General features: G+C 41.8%; 1 protein-coding gene and 1 long non-coding RNA gene across 5 annotated transcripts in view; one reads left to right on the forward strand and one right to left on the reverse strand.

The window, feature by feature from the left end:
* Nucleotides 1-23636, forward strand: part of GOLIM4 (golgi integral membrane protein 4) — a 134033-nt gene that overhangs the window by 76484 nt on the left and 33913 nt on the right. Inside the window, exons 5-11 of one of the 4 annotated variants that reach the window (XM_077290604.1) lie at nucleotides 612-762; nucleotides 2939-3021; nucleotides 7558-7641; nucleotides 11940-12113; nucleotides 13690-14061; nucleotides 16572-16810; nucleotides 19543-19622. In XM_077290604.1, the coding sequence (XP_077146719.1) occupies nucleotides 612-762; nucleotides 2939-3021; nucleotides 7558-7641; nucleotides 11940-12113; nucleotides 13690-14061; nucleotides 16572-16810; nucleotides 19543-19622 (1183 nt within the window). The remainder of the gene's footprint in view (nucleotides 1-611; nucleotides 763-2938; nucleotides 3022-7557; nucleotides 7642-11939; nucleotides 12114-13689; nucleotides 14062-16571; nucleotides 16811-19542; nucleotides 19623-23636) is intronic. The other 3 variants (XM_077290603.1, XM_077290606.1, XM_077290605.1) reach the window with 3 other exon arrangements.
* Nucleotides 15886-21417, reverse strand: LOC143808195 (uncharacterized). Its single transcript, XR_013221905.1, has 3 exons — nucleotides 21285-21417; nucleotides 20508-20577; nucleotides 15886-16020 (listed from the first exon to the last, which is right to left on the reverse strand). It is a non-coding gene; the product is annotated as an uncharacterized LOC143808195 (long non-coding RNA).

Raw genomic sequence — 23636 nt, forward strand, 5'->3', positions numbered from 1 at the left:
TGTCCTAGTAGTGGGCAACCCTTTTAAAGCACCGCTCTGGCGTTTCTTTTTTTTAATTTCACCTCCGGAATGTTATCACTAATCTAAGTTCCCTGCCCCTAGTACTTACCAGCTCCCGTCTTCTGTTCTCAGCGCCGCTCCGGTTATCTTCTGCAGTTTATATCCAGCAGGATCGCTCCAGAGTTTGTAGGGCAAGAGGCCCCTTCTCAATTTAGCTCAGAGCCAGAACAAGGCCCTCGTAGACTTACATTGAAAACTTGTAACCGTTACCTCTGACTCTTGGTCAGTCAGGAGCCGCAGTCACAGGATGGCAGAGCGGGACTGCAGTGGCGCCTGGAAGAGCAGGTGCCTAGTAACTATTTAGGGCAGGGAACTTGCATCACTTGTACCACTCCAGGGCTGAAATAAATAAATAAAGTTGCTGTAGTGATGTTTTAAATGCTATTACTTTTACAGGCTGGAAATGTGTCTATTATTTTAGTGTATATAAAATATCTGCATGTGTTGTATGTGTAGTGATACATACTTCGGTGCCTATATTCCTACAGAAGCGAACAGGCTAGATCTTTTGTGTAATAACACTTTTCTGTCCATACTTGTCACTTGTGAAGAGTCAGCATGAGGAATTAAGAAGGCAGCACGATGACCTGCAGTCAGAACATCAGAAACTAGGGGAAGACCTAACGAAAACGTTTAGTGATCACAAAGAAAAATATGTGCAACTGCAGCAAGAAAAGGAACAAGAGGTGTCAAAGCTCAAAGGTTAGTGACAACAGTAGGACCCGTTCTTTTCTTCTTCCAGGTACACTCTAGAGCTAGATACTTGTATATCAGACTTCCCACCGAAATCCACCAACTATTGTTGGTCCCTTGGACCTATCACTAGATTCATGCTGCCTGATCCCTGGGCAGCATGAATCGGAGCCGGGCTGCACAATTGTAGTCTGTTTTACTCTGAAAGACCATGGTGTTTCAAACATGACATTAAAAAGTCAGCAGGTGACTTCAGGAAGAGACATGACTAGTCCAGTGTGGACCCCCACCAGCTTCTCCACGCCCCCCTCCAGTAGATGGACAGATCCCTCCCATGTGTATACATCAGGATAGATCAGTTAATCAACTGGAGCGGGGCAGAGAAAAGCTGCCCGGGGTCCGCTCTGGACTGGTAAGGTCTCTCCCTACAATCACCAGTCCGCTCAAGAATCGGTGATTAAGATGTGTGGAAAAATTGCAAATATTCTTCATATTTCAAAATGTTTTCATCTTTTTGTTTCTTTTTTTGTGTTCTTTTTAGTCAAAATCCAAGTTATTGACTTTCTCCTTTGTTATAGATTGACATGTGGCTGTCAGTCTGTCTCAGCACAGTTTGGTGTTCTTCAAAAATCAGTTAATTCCACTCCAGATTCCTTCCAGGTTTAGCTTACAGATAAGCAATTTCGTCATAAAACACATCACCTTTTTTCTTTTCCTGTATGGACATTTATGGCTTTGTCTTAACAGTAGCATTTGGACATTATTAGGCAATATAACATTTTTTTTTTTTTAAGAGAAAACCGTGCTGACACTTTATGAGTTGGCCTTCAAAGTTCTCTTTCTGCTAGAAGATTTGGAGATTTCTGTGGTTTGTGAGAGAAAATGCTGCTTATTACTTCAAGATTGATTTTACAATCTGGGATATAAACCAGATGGAGGCAACCTGCTGCTTTACAGATAACCCTAAAAGTACCAGCCTATCTTTACTTGCTGGCAGTAGAATTTGCTACTTTTCATGTCTGTTCTGTAGCTAATAAATGCTGAATCTCTGGACAGAAACCATTCGTGATATTGTTGCATGGAAATTAATTAAACCCCCTTTACACAGAGTATTCCGATGCAGAGATCTTCAGTTTTCTCTCTAAGGCCGGTTTCACACTAGCGTTTTGAGGAGCTGCGGACTTCCTCCGTGAAGCCCCACTCTCAGCCGCTAGCTCCGCCTACTTCTGCATGCGGCCTGCGTACCTATCTTTAACATTAGGTACGCAGGTCGTGCGGCTGTATGCGGATGCTTCCGCATGCGTCGTTTTGACGATGCGGCGACCAGCGTAGGACGCAGCTGGTAGCAATTTTTTTTTCTCCGCATCGTCAAAACGACACATGCGGAAGCATCCGCATACAGCCGCACGACCTGCGTACCTAATGTTAAAGATAGGTACGCAGGCCGCATGCAGAAGTAGGCGGAGCTAGTGGCCAAGGGCAGGGCTTCACGGAGGAAGTCCGCAGCCCCTCAAAACGCTAGTGTGAAACTAGCCTAACCAACGCAGGAGACTTTTGTTATCACTCATGACCACAAGGAGTTTGTCATGAACCAGATGGTTATGGGTTAATCTGTGGTAAGTTCTTTGCAATGATTCAGTGCAGCCAGTAATGAAGTCATGAACTTCTCCCACAATATCCAGATAATTCCAGCTCCTGGTGCCCTAGGTCATCATATGGCGAGCATGGCTTTAATTAGGAGAGAGGCTGTAGAGTAGGGAGAGGACCTGTCCTATATGTCCAAATATTAAAGGGAATGTATCACGTGTATTGTTTTTTTCATAAATAAAACAAGAATGAAAAATACTATCATTTTCTGTATCTGCTTTTACCTGTTCTGATTATAGATAAGATTTTAGGATTGCCTCTTGTAGTATAGATAATATAGATAGTGACTACTGTCCGTGTATATATGTATGTATGTGTGTGTGTGTATGTATGTGTATATATATATATATATATATATATATATATATATATATATATATATATATATATATATATATATATATATGTATGTCAATAAATAAATATATAAATATTTCACTAATTCAATAAATTTCTTTGACATAAAAACGATGATGACCCGTTCCCTGTAATTACCTGATTATAACTTCATTTACACTCTATGTACAACTTATGAAAGAAGGCATCTATAACCTGAAAGAAGAGAACAAGCAACTTAGGAAAGACCACCAAGATGTGCACACCCAGCTCCAAGATGTCAAGGTAAGCATTATGAAATGGTATGTTATATCGCTGTATGTGTTACTAGAAAATGATGTGCTTAATATTATGCAGATGTATTGTTACAATCTCCTACACATCGGCACTGGAGATCTCCTCCGCTCTGTATCTATTCTATAGATCATATTTTAAAATAAAGCAAAATGAGACAAATTTTTGAACAGCTTCCATCTGTGCCCACTGCAAAGGACAGACAAGTGGAATCCAATATTAAAGGCGTGTTCAGTTTTGTATATCGTAATTTTTACACTATAAGACGTACTTTTTAGCAAGAAAAGAAATCTTGCTAACAAGTGTGCTTATTAGTGATGAGCACACGTGCTTGGATAAGATGTTAGCCGAGCGTGCTCGTGTGCTAACCGAGGGTCTTCGGCGTGCTGGAATAATATGTTCAGGTTTGACAGCCACAACGCATGCAGGAATTGCCTAACAGCCATGAGACATGCAGCCGCAGAGACTTGAACATATTATTTGAGCACGCCAAAGAGACTCTGTTAGCACAGAAGTGTGCTATGATAACGCCTTTTCCGAACACGTTTGCTCATCACTGATTTCCTATTATACTCTAGAGGCTGCTTCCTATGATCAAGGAGAACATGACATAGTGTCCTTCCAGGTTACTGAGAGAACTATGCAGCCGCTCTCTCTTCCTGGTGACACTGATCTACCTGATCGGTGCAGGCAGCAGAGAAAGCTACCAGGACCTGTACGGATATACGTGCCGTAAAGATACACGTGTATAATTCACATGCTACAGGGAAACACTAACAATAGATTTACTACCTCCCTATTCTACCCTAGTGCATTAAATGTGCTGTATTTGCCCCTCCCTACCTAGTGAAGCGATTGAATCTCTAAATAGTGCAGTTTCCTCCGAAGAGGTAGAGGAGGTTTTGGAGTCCCTGCCCATGGGAAAATCACCTGGCCCTGATGGTCTGACATACTTTTACTATAAGACAGTCGCCAAAACACTTATTCCTCACTTGGCCTCATTATTTAACTCCTTCTTGCAAGGCGACCCAATCCCGTCCACAATGCTACATTCCCACCTCATCCTCCTTCCAAAGCCGCCCAGGGACCCCTTGGACTGTGCAAACTACAGGCCAATAGCCCTTTTGAATACGGATTTGAAGGTGTTCACCAAGCTACTGGCCTCCAGACTTAATAAATGGCTACCCTCGATTATTCATAAAGACCAAGTAGGCTTTATTCCATGCCGTCAAGGGGGTGATAACACCAGGAGGGTTGTGGACTTGGTGGACATCTCGAACCGAAAGAAATTGCAAACACTAGTACTGAGCCTTGACGCCGAGAAGGCTTTCGATCGCCTCTCCTGGCCATTCCTTTTTAGTACGATGCGGGTCTTTGGCATCTCGGGCGGATTTCTGTCCGCGCTGAGATCCCTATACAATCACCCTACAGCAGCCATAAAACTCCCTCTCTGTACATCCAAACCATTCACTTTATCGAATGGCACCAGGCAGGGGTGCCCTTTGTCACCTCTCCTGTTTGCCCTCTGCATAGAGCCCCTGGCAGCGTCCATACGACGGGACCCCAATATTTCTGGGGTGATGGTTGGGAGTAAATCTTTTAAGATCGCGCTATTTGCTGATGATGTCCTATTGACGCTCACTAATCTCCACGTGTCTCTTCCGAACCTTATGAGGGCTTTGAGGAGATATGGGGACTTATCTGGATATAAAATCAATTCCAGCAAAACGGAGGCTATGCCGCTTAACATCCCCCCTGAGGTATGGGACCACCTACGCCTGAATTTTAAGTTCAGGTGGAAACAGGATGCTGTGAAATATCTGGGGGTGAATTTTACGTCCTCATATGAGACCCTCTACAAACTAAATTTCCCCTCCCTCTTTAAAGAATCAAAAGCCCGCCTGACTAAATGGCAATCACTCCCTCTCTCGTGGATGGGTCGGATAGCGGCGGTAAAAATGAGCCTTTTATCCAGATTGATCTACGCCTTTGAGACCCTCCCAGTTGGAGTTCCGGTCTCGGAATTGAAGTGCCTTCAGGCGGCTATTATTAGGTTCATATGGCAACAAAAGCGCCATAGAGTGGCTAAGGAGGTTCTCACAGCTCATAAGACCAGGGGAGGGCTTTCTGTGCCAAATATTCTTAATTACTACTGGGCTACTCACCTGAGGAGAATCCCCTGCTGGACATCCCTATGGGCCTACAGCAAGTGGAATGAAATAGAGAAATTATGGCTTGCCCCAATACACCCTAACTCTCTTTTATGGTCGCCAGCACAATGTAAGTCCTTTCCGCCCCTTTTAGGCCCCATGCAGTTCACCAGTGACATTTGGAATACCTGCACACGGAGATTCGCCCTCATGTCACCTTGCTCCCCCCTGGTGTCCTTCATCTATCATCCACAGCTCCCAAGCAGTTTAGAGTCTCCTATGGTTCACCCTTGGCTTAAAGCGGGCCTATTTAGAGTTGCGGATATTATAGATGGGGAGACCATGGAGATTCACTCCTTTGATTATCTCAAGCAACATTTCTCGATTTCCAACAGGGAATCCTTTCAATACCTACAAATCAGAGATTTTGCTAACTCCCTATATGGTAAAGCGGGAGCTTCGATCCCCACAGATTTCGAGAAAATTTGCAGGAGGGGCGTGAACACCAGGGGTCTGATCTCAGAAATTTATAACCTTTTATCAGATCCATGGGATGGGTCTGGTGAATCTTTTCTATACATGTGCAAGTGGGAGGCCGCCCTGGAGCGGCGTATTTCTCCCGAGAGTGGTCTGTCATTTGGAGGAATGCCGCAAAATCGTCAGTGTGTACTCTCTATAGAGAAAATATCTATAAGATACTAATGCACTGGTATCACACTCCAGAGTTTCTGCACGGACTGAATCCCTCTGTCCCTCCCTCCTGTTGGAGATGTGGAGGAAGCACTGGGTCCCTCATGCACATATTCTGGTCATGCCCAAAAATTGTGCCTTTTTGGGGTCAAGCTAAGTCCCTCATTGACAAGGTATTGCATACAGATATAGAACTAAACCCGCTGGTGCTTCTCCTGGGTCACGGGGCGCCGGGTATGGGCAAACTTTCCAATAGATTATTGCAACATATCCTTACGGCGGCCAGATGCCTGATTGCGCGTCTTTGGAGGCAGCCGAGTCCCCCTTCGCTTCAGATCCTCATTAGACGGATCATGGATGTCAGAAGGATGGAACACCTTACAGCCTTACTAAATGACTCGGTGGTGCGCTTCCAGGCAATATGGTCCCCGTGGGATTCGGATTTGATTAGTCGATTTAACTGAGGTTTTTTTTTTTTTTTTTTCTTCCCCTCCCCTCCTTCTACTCCTTACTGTCTTGTCTTGTCTTTGTCATTTACGTCTTTGTAAAATTAAGGTCATTTATAGTCTTACATCGTTTATATCGTTTATTATTCATGCACACTATACAGAAACTAAACACTTGTACGACCCTGTTTTGTTATACCATGTTTAATAAAATAAAAATTTTATGGTTAAAAAAAAAAAATGCTGTATTTGTAGAAAAGTTCAATAAATACACAGTTAATTTTTAAAAAAAAATAAATTGTGATATTCACCCCTCCATTTCTTTACGCCTACAGGGATGTTTCAATTAGTAGGACATGTCTTTCCTATTTTCTGCTGTCTAATCCTGGGGTGCATCTTGTAGTCCAAAAAAATATGGTAAATGAAAATATCCATGTAAAGTCTATAACATTGCAAAAGACTTTAAGGCAGATTCATAGAACAGTTTCTACCAAATATGTGTCATAAAACTGAAAGGTCACAAAAGTGAGCAAAAAATATTTTGCCATTTTTACACAAGCTCCACCTACTTTTCAAAAGTGGATAGAACTAAGTGAGAGGGGCATGTTTAGAGGGGCCCCAAAAATACATCATTTATGCCATAAAGGTGGCATGAATTAAGACAGAAATGTAGTCAAAGACTTTCATCTGATTCTAGCATATACATATACGATGTGTCAGCACAAACACATTTTTGTGTAGTGCGTATCGGGGGTCCAGGGCTCAGCACTTTTATCCACCCATCTTCCCACAGAATCTGTCCCTTAATATGTTTGTTTCTCACCATTTTCGGATTAGTTTGGTGAATGAGAACAGAGGCAGTGAACCTCCTGCTTACAGCCGAGAAGGCAATCCATTTTGCTTGGAGAGTTTCCAGCCCTGATGTAAGGTCTAACTATGGTGGCCGTTCAGTGCGCTGCTTGAACTATATTCCGTATTTATTGGCCTTTCAGCATATTTGGCTTTCCATTCTCGGGTCTTGACCGCGCACTTTAACACTTATAGGATCAGTATAAAACTATTAGCCTTTTTCTCTCTCTTTTTTTTTTTTTATCAGTTGATCTTCAAAAATATATCAAATTAATTCATAAGATTGTCTTACAATAAATGGAAACTTAGTTTTACAGGATGCCGGAATCGTTGTATGTAATTTCATCATGTTTCCACTAAACTCATGACCAAGCCTTCTTCTTTCAATGTAGCAACAGCATAAGAGCTTGCAATCCCAATATGAACAAGTTGTAATGAGCTTGGACCACCACAAGAGTGCGCTGACTGCCGCACAGGTCAGAGGAAAGCCTTGTGTCTTACCCGCGATTATTACCTGCGGTTACGTTGGCATGCTGCTCAGCTTGCATGTGGCATTGGCCCCCTCTAACTGTTGGAGTCTTCACTGCAGTCCCCCCTGCTGTAGTGAAAGCTGAGCCGCTCATCAATAACATTTTAACAAGCATGAAGGAATGGGAAAAGTTGTACTTTGCTTCTGTTTTACTACTTGCTACCAGATGCATGTGCAGTATGGGAGAGGGCTAACACATGGAAACTAATCCAAGAAGTATTTTAAATGTTTACTTGTCTGACCAGCGTTGGAGAAAATGATATTCTAATGTCGGCATTCTAGAATCGGCAGCACAGGATATCTCCTCACTGCATGGACCGCGATAGATGAAATGGCTGCTAGCACTTATTAGTGAGGGGTCAGGTGTGACTTTGGCCCTAGACGTCTCCCTTATTATGATCATATTCCAGTCATTAAAGGGGCCTCTCACCAGGTTACCCTCTTATTTCTGCTGCTCCACTAACCATTCAGGGTTTCTGTTTTGTTTTTGTTTTTTTTTTAAATCCGCCATACAGTTCCCAAGATGTGAACCTTTTTATAAAGTGCTAATTTTTAGGGTCTCTCCCACGTGGGCCCAGCTCACAGGGTAATACTGCAGTACACCCCCAGAGAGACTGAGACATGCCCCCTTGTAAAGACCATAAGTATTAGCTTCAGATAAAAAGGCCCATATTGCTGGAACCGTATGGTGGATTTTAAAAGATCAAAAAATGACATACTCCAGGGAGCAGCAGGAATAAAATAAGACCAAAAACTGGCCATTTTTGACTTGCCTACAGATCCTCTGGGTTGACTCCTCTTGTTACATGGGTGAAATTGCAAATAGCTTGTAAAAACAAAGCAACTTGCAAGTTACCTCTTATTCAAAATTCTCTTTTTCCAAGAACCGACAGACTTACAGTGGATACGGAAAGTATTCAGACCCCTTTAAATGTTTCACTCTTTGTTTCAATGCAGCCATTTGGTAAATTCAAAAAAGTTCATTTTTTTTCACATTAATGTACACTCTGCACCCCATCTTCACTGAAAAACAGAAATGTAGAAATTTTTGCAAATTTACTAAAAAAAAGAAAAACTGAAATATCACATGGTTAAAAGTATTCAGACCCTTTGCTCAGACACCCATATTTAAGTCACATGCTGTCCATTTCCTTGTGATCCTCCTTGAGATGGTTCTACTCCTTCATTGGAGGCCAGCTGTGTTTAATTAAACTGATAGGACTTGATTTGGAAAGGCACACATCTGTCTATATAAGACCTCACAGTGCATGTCAGACCAAATGAGAATCATGAGGTCAAAGGAACTGGCCAAGGAGCTCAGAGACAGAATTGTGGTAAGGCACAGACGTGGCCAAGGTTACAACAGAATTTCTGCTGTACTCAAGGTTCCGAAGAGCACAGTGGCCTCCTTCCATTTAAGGATTATGAAGTTTGGGACTACCAGAGGTCTTCCTAAACCTGGCCGTCCAGCCAAACTGAGCAATCGTGGCAGAAGAGCCTTGGTAAGAGAGGTAAAGAAGGAACCCCAAGATCACTGTGGCTAAGCTCCAGAAATGCAGTAGGGAGATGGGAGAAAGTTCCACAAAGACAACTATCACTGCAGCCCTTTACCAGTCGGGCCTTTATGGCAGAGTGGCCCAACGGAAGCCTCTCCTCAGTGCAAGACATATGAAATCCCGCATAGAGTTTGCTAAAAAAACTAATGAAGGACTCCTAGACTATGAGAAATAAGGTTCTCTGGTCTGATGAGACAAACATAGACCTTTTTGGTGATAATTGTAAGCGGTATGTGTGGAGAAAACCAGGCACTGCTCATCACCTGCTCAATACAATCCCAACAGTGAAACATGGCCACATCATGCTATGGGGGTGTTTCAGCTGCAGGGACAGGACGACTGGTTGTCATTGAAGGAAACATGAATGCGCCAAGTACAAAGATATCCTGAATGAAAACCTCTTCCAGAGTGCTCTGGACCTCAGACTTGGCAAAAGGTTCACCTTCCAACAAGACAAATACCCTAAGCACACAGCTAAAATAACAAAGGAGTGTCTTCAGAACAACTCTGTGACCATTCTTGACTGGCCCAGCCAGAGCCCTGACCTAAACCCAATTGAGCATCTCTGGAGAGACCTGAAAATGGCTGTCCACCAACATTCACCATCCAACCTTATGGAACTGGAGAGGATCTGCAAGAAAGAATGGCAGAGGATCCCCAAATCCAGGTGTGAAAAACTTTTTGCATCATTCTCAAGAAGACTCATGGCTGTACTAGCTCAAAAGGGTGCTTCTAGTCAATACTGAGCAAAGGGTGTGAATACTTACTGTATAACCTTGTGACATTTCAGTTTTTCTTTTTAATAAATATGCAAAAATTTCGACATTTGTTTTTTCAGTCAAGATGGGGTGCAGAATGTACATTAATGAGAAAAAAATGAACTTTTTTGAATTTACCAAATGGCTGCAATGAAACAGTGAAAAATTTAAAGGGGTCTGAATACTTTCCGTACTCACTGTATAATATTATAGTTGACTCTAGCCTAGGTTACAGGCCGTCTCTGCAGTCTCTCAGCAGTGGTCAGTCTCGTTGGCAATGAGTGTAGGACTTTGCCATAGAGCTTGTAAACTTTGCTTTGTAGCTATCCGGATCACTCGATTTGGTCAGCTTCAGTGCCCTCCTCCAATGCTGCAGAGCCAAATGCCTATGCAGCATCAATAGTAAAAAGATATAATGTTAAAAATTCTAAAATAAAAAATCGTGATATTCTTACCTTCTGGCGTCCCCGTAGCCTTTCCCGATGCTCTCGATGCTGCCGGCAGCTCCCGTTCCCAGTAATGCCTTGCGAAATGACCCGATGACGTAGCGGTCTCGTGAGACCGCTACGTCATCACAGGTCATTGCTCGCAAGGCATTACTGGGAACGGGAGCTGCCCGCAGCATCGGGAAAGGCTGCGGTGGACGTCAGAAGGTAAAAATATCACGATTTTCTATTATTTTTAACCTGCGTTGTGTTGTGTATGCATTTGCGCAGCGAAAAAACGCGGCGAAGATGCATACACAACGTGTGCACATAGCCTCGACGGATCCGTAAAAAAAACGGACCCAGTGCACCCGTTTCATACAATCTGCACAGGATCCGTTTTTTCAACATTTTGACGGATTGTGACTGATTGTAAAAAGTGTGAAAGAGGCCTAAGGAGCTGTTCGGTACTGAAGACCAAAATACGACAACTTCATTAATACTGTTTGTTACATAATTTGAAACCTTTTTCTTTTGCTGAAGGAATCCTATTCTTTCTGTCACACCATATAGAGGTCTTGTAAAGTTGCTCTTAGTTGTGTGGTAGAGATAGTTAACGTAGTGTTCAAAGTCAATGTACATGACTATTTAAAAGAAAACACAGTGCCACACTTGTTCGCAGGTTGCATGCAGTACTACAGCATTGCCTCACTCCCTTAAATGAAAAATCTGAGTGAGATTAGACAGGTAGTTATTGCTGGAAAAGTCCGTATATGCCCTGCTGCAGTGACATGACGCGTACGAAGACCGTCACTACCAGACTATTCTGTGACTCCAGAAATAAAGTTACGAGGTTTCCAAATGCTTATGTGACCCAATAACTTGACTCTGTCTTTCTTCTTGTTCTACTTAACATTTCTTTCATACCAAGTGGAAAAAATGTTAAAGGGATTATGGCACCCTGCTTTGAATTTATGCCGCCTCTGTTTCAGAATACTTGCTTGGGAGAAATGTGCCGTTATTATTTTTTTCATGACCCACTGCTCAGCCGTGTCTCACATCCTGAAAAATAACTATTGTCGCCTCCTGACTGTATGTCAGTTTGCAGTCTGCCAAGATTTGAAGAAGATTTAACCTTCCTCGCATCAGGCCGCAGGATTACATGGCTGTAATTTATTCCCTATAAATCCTAAACCAAGCAATCCCTTTGACAGTTTCTCCTTTTGGTTCTTTGCCTGAAAGTAAAATGCTCATCTGTGGATCTGATGTATCATTCATTCCGTTCTAATTTCCCTGTTAACGTGGATGGTTTTAATTCCACTAATTAGCACATTTCTCTTCATGCTGATGCCCAAATTGATGTATGGAGGTCATGCCGACTTGGATGTGCAAATAGCATGGCAGCGCGGAATAACTTTGCCGATGGATGTGCACACGCTTTGTGCACGTTATGAATCTGCTTCTTACTCTTCTCATCCTCAGTTTTCCACTTTTTTTTTTGTTAAGAAACAAGTAGAAGATTTCTTACAACTGAAAAATGCTCTGAACAAAGTGTCAGGTCTTCAGCAGCAACCAGGAAAAAGCTTAACATCCACAGTGCCAAGAATAGGACCATCAGATCCTGCCCTTCATGGACATATCACAGGACAACTGGTTATAAATGCCAATAAATTACCACTGGTGAGTGAATCATACGCAAGGATTATAACATAGGAATATAAAGGAATCTGTCACCCTGTTTGTGCAACCCCATCGGACAGCAGCAAGGTAGAGGACAGAGATCCTGATTCCAGCAATGTCATTTACTGAGCCGTTTTATCTGATGCAGATCTACCAGTTCTCTAGATGCTGAGGTCTGTATAACCCTGTCCACACCACTGATTGGCAGCTTTATGTGTACATGCATAGGCAGAAAGCTACCAATCCGTGGTGGGGCGACAATATATGTAGGATCCCAGTATCCACCTTCACACACCATAAAAACCACTTGACTCCATCCATTTATTAACCATAGCTACCATACCTAGTTACTCGTGGCAGCCTTCCTTCTTCCTCTGCCAGGTCATTCAGATGAGCATATATTCAGTCATTGTGCGGTTTGTGTGTTCAGTGGAGAGCTCACTGGTCCGAGGATGGCCAGAGTGCACATAGTAATCAAAGCAGGTACTAGTCTGGTCCGTTTTACAGACTGACCCGTTTTTTTTTTGTTTTTTTTCCCATACTGCTGTCTGTACCTGACCTCAGAATAGCACAATTGCTCTTCGTAAGAGCGTGGAGATGGCATATGTCACCTTCTGGTTGTGTCACATGTGTCAGTCAAATTACATCTGAGTGGAAATTCCGAGAATGGCCTAGCTGGGAAAATATGATGAGCCTTATTTATTTATTTTACTCGCTTATACAGCGCCATTAATTCCACAGAACTTTACAGACATCATCGTTGTCCCCGATCTGGCTCACAATCTACATTCCGTATCAGTATGTCTTTGGGGTGTGGGAGGAAACCGGAGAACCCACAGGAAACCCACGCAAACACGGGGAGAACATACAAACTCCTTGCAGATGTTGTACTGGGTGGGCTGCTGTAATAACCACTGAGCCACCCTGCTTAGATTCGCTTATGAAAAATTCCATTAAGAAATTTGAGTCATTACTGGAATTTCAGGTTGTATTTTATAATTAATCATATATACCATACTATTTCTGCTAGTAGAGCAGTGATTATATTTTTAGGCTAACTTTTTTTTTATAGCAGAACAAAACATATTGTCTTTGGTGTACCCTAGGTCTACGTTTTGATTTATTTGTCCTATATACATGACTACTTTCGCACATTATTAATATCTTTACAACATCTAATACTGTTTGTGTAATATTTACCATTATTATTTATGAGGGATTTTTTTGTTTATATGATTTTGCTTCTCTTTTAGTGTCTTTATATTAGTTTTGATATTACTCTTCAGTTGTGTTTTTGTAATTAATAATTTACAATTATTTTTATTTAGCGTGATGGTTTTTTTTTTTAAAATTCTTGTCTGGAGGGGTGCAGCCTAGAAAGGATGTCTGTGTCTTGCCTTTGAAATTTCCATCATTCCCAAAGTCTATACTGTAAGATGCGAGCGTAGAAATAAATACAAATAAAAAGGACTGAAATTCTAAAATAACTGTGGGATGTAAATCCGAATCTGGTTAGCGTGGGACTACACAGATATGTGCATATTTCTTGCTAATGAAAGTGTTTTGGATGCTGCAGATAAACATTCAGACTCAGCATGAGGCTGGCCATGAAGACACAGTCACACCGAGCCAGGCTGCTAATGAAGAGGGTGAGCGCCAGGACACAAAGAGGCCTGAACTTCACAAAGCAGATGAGGACACTGGCCCTCCGCAGGACGCCGCTCCAGCCACCGAGCATCCCGTGGAGGTAGAAGAGGAACATAAGAAAGAGCTGGAGGAGGAAGAAATGGAGCAAGTGGGGAAGCCAGAACGCTTGGTGGAGGAGCAAGATCAATTGCAGGAGGAACAAGACCAACACAGGCAGTCAGAAGATGATCAGAGAGCTGTAGGACATGAAGAAGATGGGGAGGAGGAGACCAACTTGCTGCATCAACATGATCATGCTGAGGTGAGGAACCGCACTGCGCTCTCGGAGGCAAGGTTATGTCCACTTTCAGAGAAAAGTACAATACTGAGCATCCTGCTAACTTCACTGTTACTAGATACTGTGCAGGTTTTCAAGGTCTGAATTCTGGAAATATACTTCAGACATTTAATTGCTGCGATATAACTTACATACACACAGGCTGTAAAGGCTTCATGCCAAGACTTCATACCTTTGTAGGTGCCCTGCCTGCTTCCATACAGTGTGCATGCCAATACTGTCACACAGCACAAAATGATGGCTTATAGTTTCCACATATATTGTAGGTGCTGCCCGTTGATAACGTTTTACCAACAATGTCCAAATAGAAAGTTTTTTTTACCCAAGAAATAAGAAATCCATAATGATTAAAATGCAAATAATTTATTGAACGAGTTTATAAAAACTTTTTAAATTGTATGTATAGGGAATGCTTCAAACAAGGGACTTAAACGTCAGAATAAAAAAAAGAATGTGGTGAGTACTCAGGTGTAAAATATAGTGTCAAAACCGAGAGGATAGTCCTATGGTTAACCATTAATGCTTAAATGCTTTGGTTTCCCTTATATACACTTGGTGCTACTCAAGATCACTCCATCATCATGCCCATAGTATAGTATAGTAAATGGTTAATATTGCCTAATGTTGCACTAGTTATACAAGCATAGACTACTGCAACCTTAGATAATATTGACGGGTTTGTGTCCCTTGTTTGAGGCATTCCCTGTACAGAATTTTTATATACTCTTTGAATAAACTACTTGCATTTTAATCATTATGGATCTCTTCTATTGGTAAAAAACGTATACCGTTTTCTTCACTACTCTTCATATCTAAATAGTAGAGACCATTACTGATTACTGTTCATGCAAGAATTGAGGTCTGGAAATGTGAGTTTGGTGCCATTTGTGATGACCTGAGGTGCATTAGACTCACAATTCACAGTTAGCTTTACGCTGCTGCAGGTATTCTTCTGTATGACGAGATGAAACTATGGCACTTGTGTCTACATCGTCACCTGGAAGTCCACAAAATGCCCTAATATCTAGTGCAAAAACAGAAGTAGGAGCACAAAAAAGAACTTGTGCTTGTAAAAGAAATTCATTCAAGAGGTTGTCTCAAGTTAGCAAGTTATACCTTTCCACCAGACATCCACTTCAACCTATGGGACCCTATCTTTACCGAGATTGGAATTTAAAGGAATTGTCCACCACTGGACAACGCCTGCTCAATTTAGGGCCCCACACAAATTGGAAACAATGTATGCCCCATGCCCACAGAGGCACCATTCCAGTTATATCAGTGGTGCTGTTCTTGGATGGGTGATGTGACATTGTCGTGTCGTGTGACCACTGAAGACAATCATCGGCCACTGACCGCAGCCTTTACTATTTCATCTGAGCAGAGTTCTGCACTGTCGGAATATTGGTGAAGGGCCGCTGATTGGCTGCAGTGGCCATGTGACACAACGATGTCACGTCATGCGCTGGGAGCATCAGTGTGGGCATCGCCAGAACAGATCAGCTGTAGGAGGTGAGGTATAGATTGTATTCATTTTCTAGAGTGATGGTTGTGTATCCAAACCTTCTCCTGGTTCTCAGTCTGTAGGGTGGCTGGACATAGTTGTTCGCCGTCCAAATGTATAACGCTGAACATTTTACTGGAAATAAAGGCAATAATATTATTTTGGTACAAGAATGGTGTATGTAGTATCCAATTCTGGATGACATGGGTTCTTGTCTGTACTATGGTTCTCATTCAAGTAACTGCAGGCTGAAGTAGTTAGGTTAAGTTCCCACGATGAGTGTTATCACTGCGCCAAAAATGCAGCATCTTACAGTCCCAGCAAAGTGAACGGGATTTATAGGGTTAATATTGCGCCCACTGTGTTTTTTTCTAGATCCTCAATATGTCGATTTTTTTTGTGGGTACACTGCTGAAAATCTGGTTGTAAAAAAGAAATAAATGTTGTTAATATACAGTATTTCCACTATGGAAATGTACTAAAACCACATGTAATCTGCACACAACTGTAGTGTCAAAAAGGTGATAGAAATGCAACCTAATTTATGTAGAAATGCAACATCATAACTCACCAAATACGAATTGTGGGAGGAACGTAGACAGTAGTTTTTCTTTAATTATTATTTATTATGCTTACTTATATAGTGCCATCATATTACACAGCACTTTACAGATATTGTTATCGTTATCCCCATTGGGGCTCATAATCTAGATTTCCTACCAATATGTCTTTTGAGTGTGGGAGGAAACCAGAGAACCCAGGGGAAACCCACGCAAACACAAGGAGAACATAGAAACTCTCCTTGCAGATGTTGTCCTTGGTGGGATTTGATCCCAGGACTCCAGCGCTGCAAAGAAGCCGTGCTACCCACTGAGTGCTGACTTTGGAGCTGCTATGCTGACCTATTGGAAGATCTGAGGTGTAAACTGTTTCATGCAAATGTTTTTTTACTTGCTGTTTGTCTCAATAGAAAGACCAGACCCCTAAACCTCAACCGAAGTATAAATCTCTCTATGAAGAACAATTGAAGCAGCAGAAATTAGCTGCCCAAAAAGAAGAGCAAGCCAGACGTCTTCACGAGCACCAGGAGTCCCTGCAGCAGCACAGGCTCCAAGAACATAGGCTACGGCAGCAACAGAAACATACCAACGAACTGGAGATGGAGAGGCAAAATAAGTACAAAGAGGCACAGATTGCAGAGAAGCTAAGGTGAGCAATAGTTTACCCAAAACTGAGGATATGTCCATTTTTAAAGGGGTTGTCAACTACTCCATCCCCAATAGCTGTAGGACCTGATGTAAGATAACATCAGACTCCCTGCCTGTAGTGACGCCATTCCGATAATCACAGCACCAGGACTTGCATGACTTTGTTATGGCTCGTGAGCCCTGCAGCCAATCTTAGCTGCCTCTTCACGGTCTCTTCCTTCGGCTGTAACTAGCATTCAGAGGAAGTCAAAGAGCAGCAGCCACTCTCGCTTCTTCCTGGAAGCTGGAATGGTGCCGGCATCAGAGGTGAATATGGGCTGTCGCTATTTCACATGGGGGAATACAGCAAATGAGAATGAGTTGTCTGAATAGTGGGCATCTCCTTTAATACTGCAACAAAAGGGGTTAAATTCAGATGAAGCTTAAGAATCTTAGCCCTGTACGCTGTGTTGAAAGTCATAAACTTGGTCTCCAAGTACTTGTCCTTGTCCATGGATTCTGCCGGCATTTCGGTGACAAACACGTTTTCCATCATAGCACGTAAGGACATGGAAGCTGACATGTTGTTACTTTCCCTTTTCCTAAATCTTTTTATACATCTCTGTTCCGTCACTTCAGTCACTGGAAAAGCCAGTTATTGCAGCTGCTGGAAGGGAGATGTGCCTTTGATTTCCCCTTTATCACTGCATTGCTTGGCACTTTAGACATTCACGAGACTTATGTGAAATACATGGAAAATAAAATGCAATAACTGAGCAGAATGTGTAAAAACTTTGCAGGAGAACAAGTCCAGGGTGAATTTATTGTCTTTTTTTTCATGGATATCATCTGGACAGTCATTATGGGTGACTACAGGGCTTGCTAAATGAGGGTGGGTTACAGAAAATACTATTATTCCTCTCGTACCTCTTCCACTGTTCCTGTACCAGTCCGGTGCCTCAAAATGGAATATGCCATTGTAACCAGCTGTGCCCACAAGTTCATTCATTTAGACTCGGACTAATGTTCTCAGCATTACACTGTGTTCCAAATTATTATGCACAAAGAGTTTAGGAGTGATAAGGTTAGAATTTTTTTGTTTGTCATTTAAACTCATTGATGGTGATGTGTGTCAGGGCTCTTTATATCACTGAAAGCAATTGCAGATACCTGTGCAAATTAGTTTGGCAGGTGTGTCCAAATAAAGGCAAGACTACTTAATAAGGCTGTTCCACATTATTAAGCAGCCTACATTTTTTGCCAAAATGGGAAAGAAAAAGGATGTGTCGGCTGCTGAGAAGCAACAAATTGTGGAGTATTTAGGTCAAGGCATGACTACAACCAACATTGCCAAGACACTTCATCATGATCATCGCACAATCAAGAAGTATGTAGCTGATTCCCAGCACACACGTGTGCGTGCTGATAAGGAAAAATTGAGGACTCTTTCCAACAGGCAATTGCGTAAGGCTAAAAGATCAGCTGCAAAAATGCCTTGTCATAGCAGCAGACAAGTTTTTGAAGCTGCTGGTGCCTCCAACGTCCCCAGAACAACAAGATGCAGGGTCCTTCAGAGGTGCGTAAGCCATCCTGTCAACCACCTCTATCCACTGCGCACAAGCAGAAACGGCTCCAGTTGGCCAAACGATACATGAAGACTGACTTCCAAACTGTTTTGTTCCAAGATGAGTGCCGTGCAACGCTCGATGGACCAGATGGATGGAGTGGAGAATGGCTGGTTGATGGACACCCCATGAAAACACGGCTAAGGCGCCAACAAGGAGGTGGAGTAATGTTTTGAGCTGGAATCATGGGGAGAGAGATTGTCGGCCCCTTTATGATCCCTGAAGGGGTAAAGATGAACTCCATAATCTATGTGGAGTTTCTAAAAACACTTCCAGCTATGGTTCAAGAGGAAGAACCGTGCTTTCCGCAGCAAGATCATTTTCATGCATGATAATGCACCGTCTCATGCTGCAAAAAACACATCTGCATGTCTGGCTGCTATGGGCATAAAAGAGGACAAACTTATGGTGTGGCCACCATCTTCCCCTGACCTCAACCCCATTGAGAACCTCTGGAGCATCATCAAAAGGAGTGTCTATGATGGTGGGAGGCAGTTCACATCTAAGTAACAGCTCTGGGAGGGTATTCTGTCCACATGTAAAACAATTGAAGCAGAAACCATCCAAAAACTGACAAATTCAATGGACGAGAGTTCAGAAGCTTCTTTCAAACAAGGGGTCCTATGTGCAAGTGTAACATCACCTAGAATAAAGTTTTCACTTGAAAACTGTTTGATTTCATTTTGTAATAAGCTGATAATGCTTATAACTTCACAATTGACCATTTGTTTGTTCAAAATAAAAAAAAAAAAAGGTTGAAAACTCTGCTGTGCATAATAATTTGGAACATGCATTTTGAGTGTTTATTTTTTTTTTAAAAGATACTGTTTTCATAGGCAGTTTGTTCCAAAACATTCCAATTATACTAGAATAGTAGATGACTGGAAAATAACAATGACTGCAATTCAGATAGGTAATTTAGAGAAAATATGAGGAAATATTATTTGCATAATAATTTGGAACACAGTGTATATTTATAATTTGCTTGCCATCTGTATTTACTCTTAAAACCCTGGACTAATTTATAACCTACACACTGGATGGCAATTATCTGACATTTCACCCAGTGCTCAGAACTACAATTGATTTTATATATATTTAATCTTTTTTTGGGGGGCTGTAATTTTAGGGCACAAGCTCAGTATGACAATATGGACAATGATATTGTGCAAGGAGAGGAAGAGCAGCGATTGCAGGAAGAAGCTGGAGGTAGGAGTTTTGTACAGTCATCTTAATTTTACATTTTATTTCACATTTGTTAATCTCCACATATTTCATACCTTGCAGCACCCTACCCTGGCTGATTGATAGTACCAGAGCAAACATCCGGTCAATCAGCCAGGGGAGGATACTGCTAGGTAGGAAATATAGCGTGAAGCTTGAAGCGCATCGTCACGTCCCAATGTGTTTCCTGTCACCCCTTCATTTCTCCTGCAGTGATTTGGGGTCATAAAGGGACTGACTGGCTTATCTGTTAAATGATTAAACAATCATATTAATGGTGTGGGGAGTTATCAGCTTCTGACAGGTGCCCTTTAAACCTGTTCCTTTACATTAAAATAGTGTATCACCTTAAGGATGGCACAACAGCTGTTTGCCAATATGGTGGCCTCTTCCAATAATCCTCATTGCAGGGTCTCCTCCTTTTGTTTGTAGCCTTGTTTAGTGGTGATGATATGTTAAAGCAATGTCTATAATGTCCCAGTATTTTAGTTAGATACATAATACCTGTACATGTCCTCTAACAGCTGCAGCTGGAATCGTTTGCAGTCACCATTGACACTAAATTGCCGAGCTGTTGCCTTACAGGTCCCTGTGAGTTGCAGAATATATCTGTTTGTATTTTTTACAGTGCCTTATGGACTTTACAGCATGCATACAAAAGAGAGGATATGTTTTACCAGTAATTAAAATGATCATTCATGTGTTTGTGCTTCCATCAGTACATATAAAAACATCAAATACAACCATAAACACTAAATAATTACTCTCGGCCCTAGAAAATGTATATACAATTCACTTTTCTGCTAGAAACAGGTGATGCTGAAACCCTGAGGAGTTCATGCGATAGAACCCTTAAAGATTCAGACTTACTTATTTTTTGTGTACTTCTATCTGAGACTTCTGTTTTGCCTGTTTCCTTTTGTCAAAGTGAAGCATCTCCCTATAAAGCCATAGAAATTACATTGGAGAATTAGGTTACCTGCAACTTCATAATATAAAAATGTTTGTTAACCACTCTATTTACAGGCAGCAGATCTAGAGTGCCTTTTATCACGGGCAGTACCTCAGCAGAACAATACTTTGTGTAAGTATTTGTTCCTAATTAGTGATGGGCGAACCCCTGGATGTTCGGGTTCGGCCGAACATTTAGAAAAAGTTTGGTTCGAGTACTAGAAAAGTGCCCAAACCCAGACCCCATTCTGATGAATATAACCACATTAAAGAGAGAGAGAGAGCACAAAAAGTCCCAAAATAAAATAAAATCCAATCTATTAAAAAATAATACAATACAAATAAAAGTAGTAACAATCAGTGGAAGATAAAGCAAGATAGTACATGTCCTAGGTGTAAAGTACTGGGTCCAACAGAATTCTAGTGGGGGGCAAGGAATAGAAAATAGCAGCAATTCAAAATAATATATAAATATAAAGTGCAAGTGCAAACCAACATTGGGGCTTCCAATATAATTATAAATCAAAGAAACACACACCATCTAAAGTCCAGCTTCTTAACACTTGAAAAAACTAAAAATTGATGTGTGCGCAAAGCCAAAAGAATAGGAAGTCATGGAAGACCACCTCAAAAAAGTGTGTATGTCACTTTAAGGGATCAAAAATCAATTTGAAAAATGCCAAGTACCATCCTTACCTATATTCACCACCTGAGGACCCAGTATGGCAGCCAGATGAATGGCTGGCCCTAAGAACCGTTGTTTGCCACCCTGTCATCTGCATTGCCAGATCATTACCGCCGGTTAGAGAGCTGTGGTTCCCACGCTGTCAGATGACAGCATGAGCCAGCTGTTGTGACCGGCAGTAAAAAGTTAACTGCCGATCACAGATGCGTCGGCTGATGTGAGTATTACTTCCATCAGCCTATGCCAGCTGTCGCTAATAGACACGAGAGTAGGTGCCGCTAATGGGAGTGTTCCATCAGCCAGCGCTATAAATTAATAAATAAATGTAAAAAAAAAAAAATGTGGGATCTGTTCTATTTTTGATTACCAGCATGGCAAAACTGATAGCTGTGGGCTGCAACCCTCAGCTGTCATCTGTATCATGGCTGGTTATCAAGAATAGAGGGGTCCCTACACCTTTTTTTATTTTTTTTATTTACTTAAATAAATAATTTAAAAAAAATGCCATACGGTCCCCCCTGTTTTTGACAACTAGCCAAGCTAAGGCAAAGAGTTGGTATTCTCAGACTAGTACAGGGCCATGGATATTGGCCTTTTTCACAGCCTAAAAATAGCAGCCCATAGCTGCCCCAGAAACGACACATCTATTAGATATGCCAATTCTGGTGCTCTGCCTGGCTTTGCCAACTTGCCCTGTGGCGTTGGCAGGTGGGGAAATGGTTGTTGGGTTGATGTCAGCTGTTTTATGGCTGCTGACATCAAGCCCACAGGTTAGTAATGAAGAGGTGTTTATAATACGCCTTTCCATTACTAACCCCATAGTAAGTTTTGAAATAAACACACAGCCAGAATAAAGTCCTTAAATTGCAATAAATAACACTCCTTTTATTTGAAATAAATGTATACTCCCCTTACAACCATTCCATTGAAACCATTGTCCTCTGTGAAAAAAATAAAAATAATAATAAACAAAAATACTCTCCCTACGCCTAATCCACCGATGCCCATGTCCCCTGTAAAAATAAGAAAAGAAAAAAGAAAAATAATAAAGAAAGAACCATATCCCTCACCTGTCCGAAGATCAGCTAATCCATAATGTCCCACAACGATTTGGATGATTTGGAGAACAGTCACATTATGCTCATGTCAGTGTCTAGAGCTAAGCTCTGGTGAGAAAGTTCTCACCCAGCGGTGCCGTAAGTAAGTTCACCGGGTTTCAACTATGAACTCTGGTGAACTTTCTCACCGAAGCTCAGCACTAGACACTGAAAGGAGCGTATCACTCCTGTTAGTGTAAACCTGATGACAGGGAGAGTGACTGCTTATCAAAGCTCCGTCATCCATAAACATTCCTGTCAGTGTCAAGCGTCTTATAGACTCCTCTCCATTACTAACCCCTGAGCTTGATGTCACCTTACAATGCAAAGGTGACATTAACCCTATTACCCCACTTGCCACTGCCACAGGGCAAGTGGGAAGAGCGAGGCTAAGCTCCAGAAACAGTTACTATAATGTGACATTACTGTTCTTCTCACCAAATAAATAAAAAAAATTGAAAAAATTAAAACCGCTTGGGTTCCCCCTTAATTTTCATAAGCAGTAGAGGGAAAGCAGAAGGCTAATGTGAATATTCTGGGAAGGGGGGCAATATCCCTAAAGGTTCTCAGGCTACTAATATCAGCTCACCGGTGTTTGGTTAGCCTTTACTGGTTAGTTTACAGGGGACTCCACAAAAAAAATGACGTGGGGTCCCCCTATAAATTCTAACCAGCAAAGGCTAAACAGACAGCTGTGGAATGATATTAATAGCCTGAGAAGGGGCCAGAGATATTGTCACCCTTCCCAGGCTACCAACATAAGCCCTCAGTCATCCCAGAAATGGCACATCCATAAGATGTCATTATCAGAAAGTGTAGACCTGGCCGCATTCACCCAATGAATGCACAAAATGATCGTGCGTCAAGTGCAATGATTTTTAAGCAAACATAAAAATTGCTGTTCTCGGCAGCACATTTTTCTGTGTGATCGATGCTATTCTGTCATCTTAATGATTGATCTGTGCCTATGAATATTTGTCAGCCTGTCTAAGATATTCCTATTCAGTCATTGGATGTATAACAGCCTGCATCGGCCCATCATTAGAGTACTGTCATACATATTAGATAATCTGTTGGTTTGGTCAATATTTATCTAAAGTGAACCGGCCACTTTACAGACTTTATTGGATTTGTCGTTCATGGAGCAATTCTAAGTATAATATATATTTCAGTAAACACCCTTGAACATGGGCCTTTTCATACTTTATGCTATTAACTGAATAGATCCATTAGTCGCTGGTACATAGAGAACACTCTGAAGTCATA

The sequence above is a fragment of the Ranitomeya variabilis genome, chromosome 2 (assembly GCF_051348905.1).
Source record: "Ranitomeya variabilis isolate aRanVar5 chromosome 2, aRanVar5.hap1, whole genome shotgun sequence".
NCBI classification, from domain to species: domain Eukaryota; kingdom Metazoa; phylum Chordata; class Amphibia; order Anura; family Dendrobatidae; genus Ranitomeya; species Ranitomeya variabilis.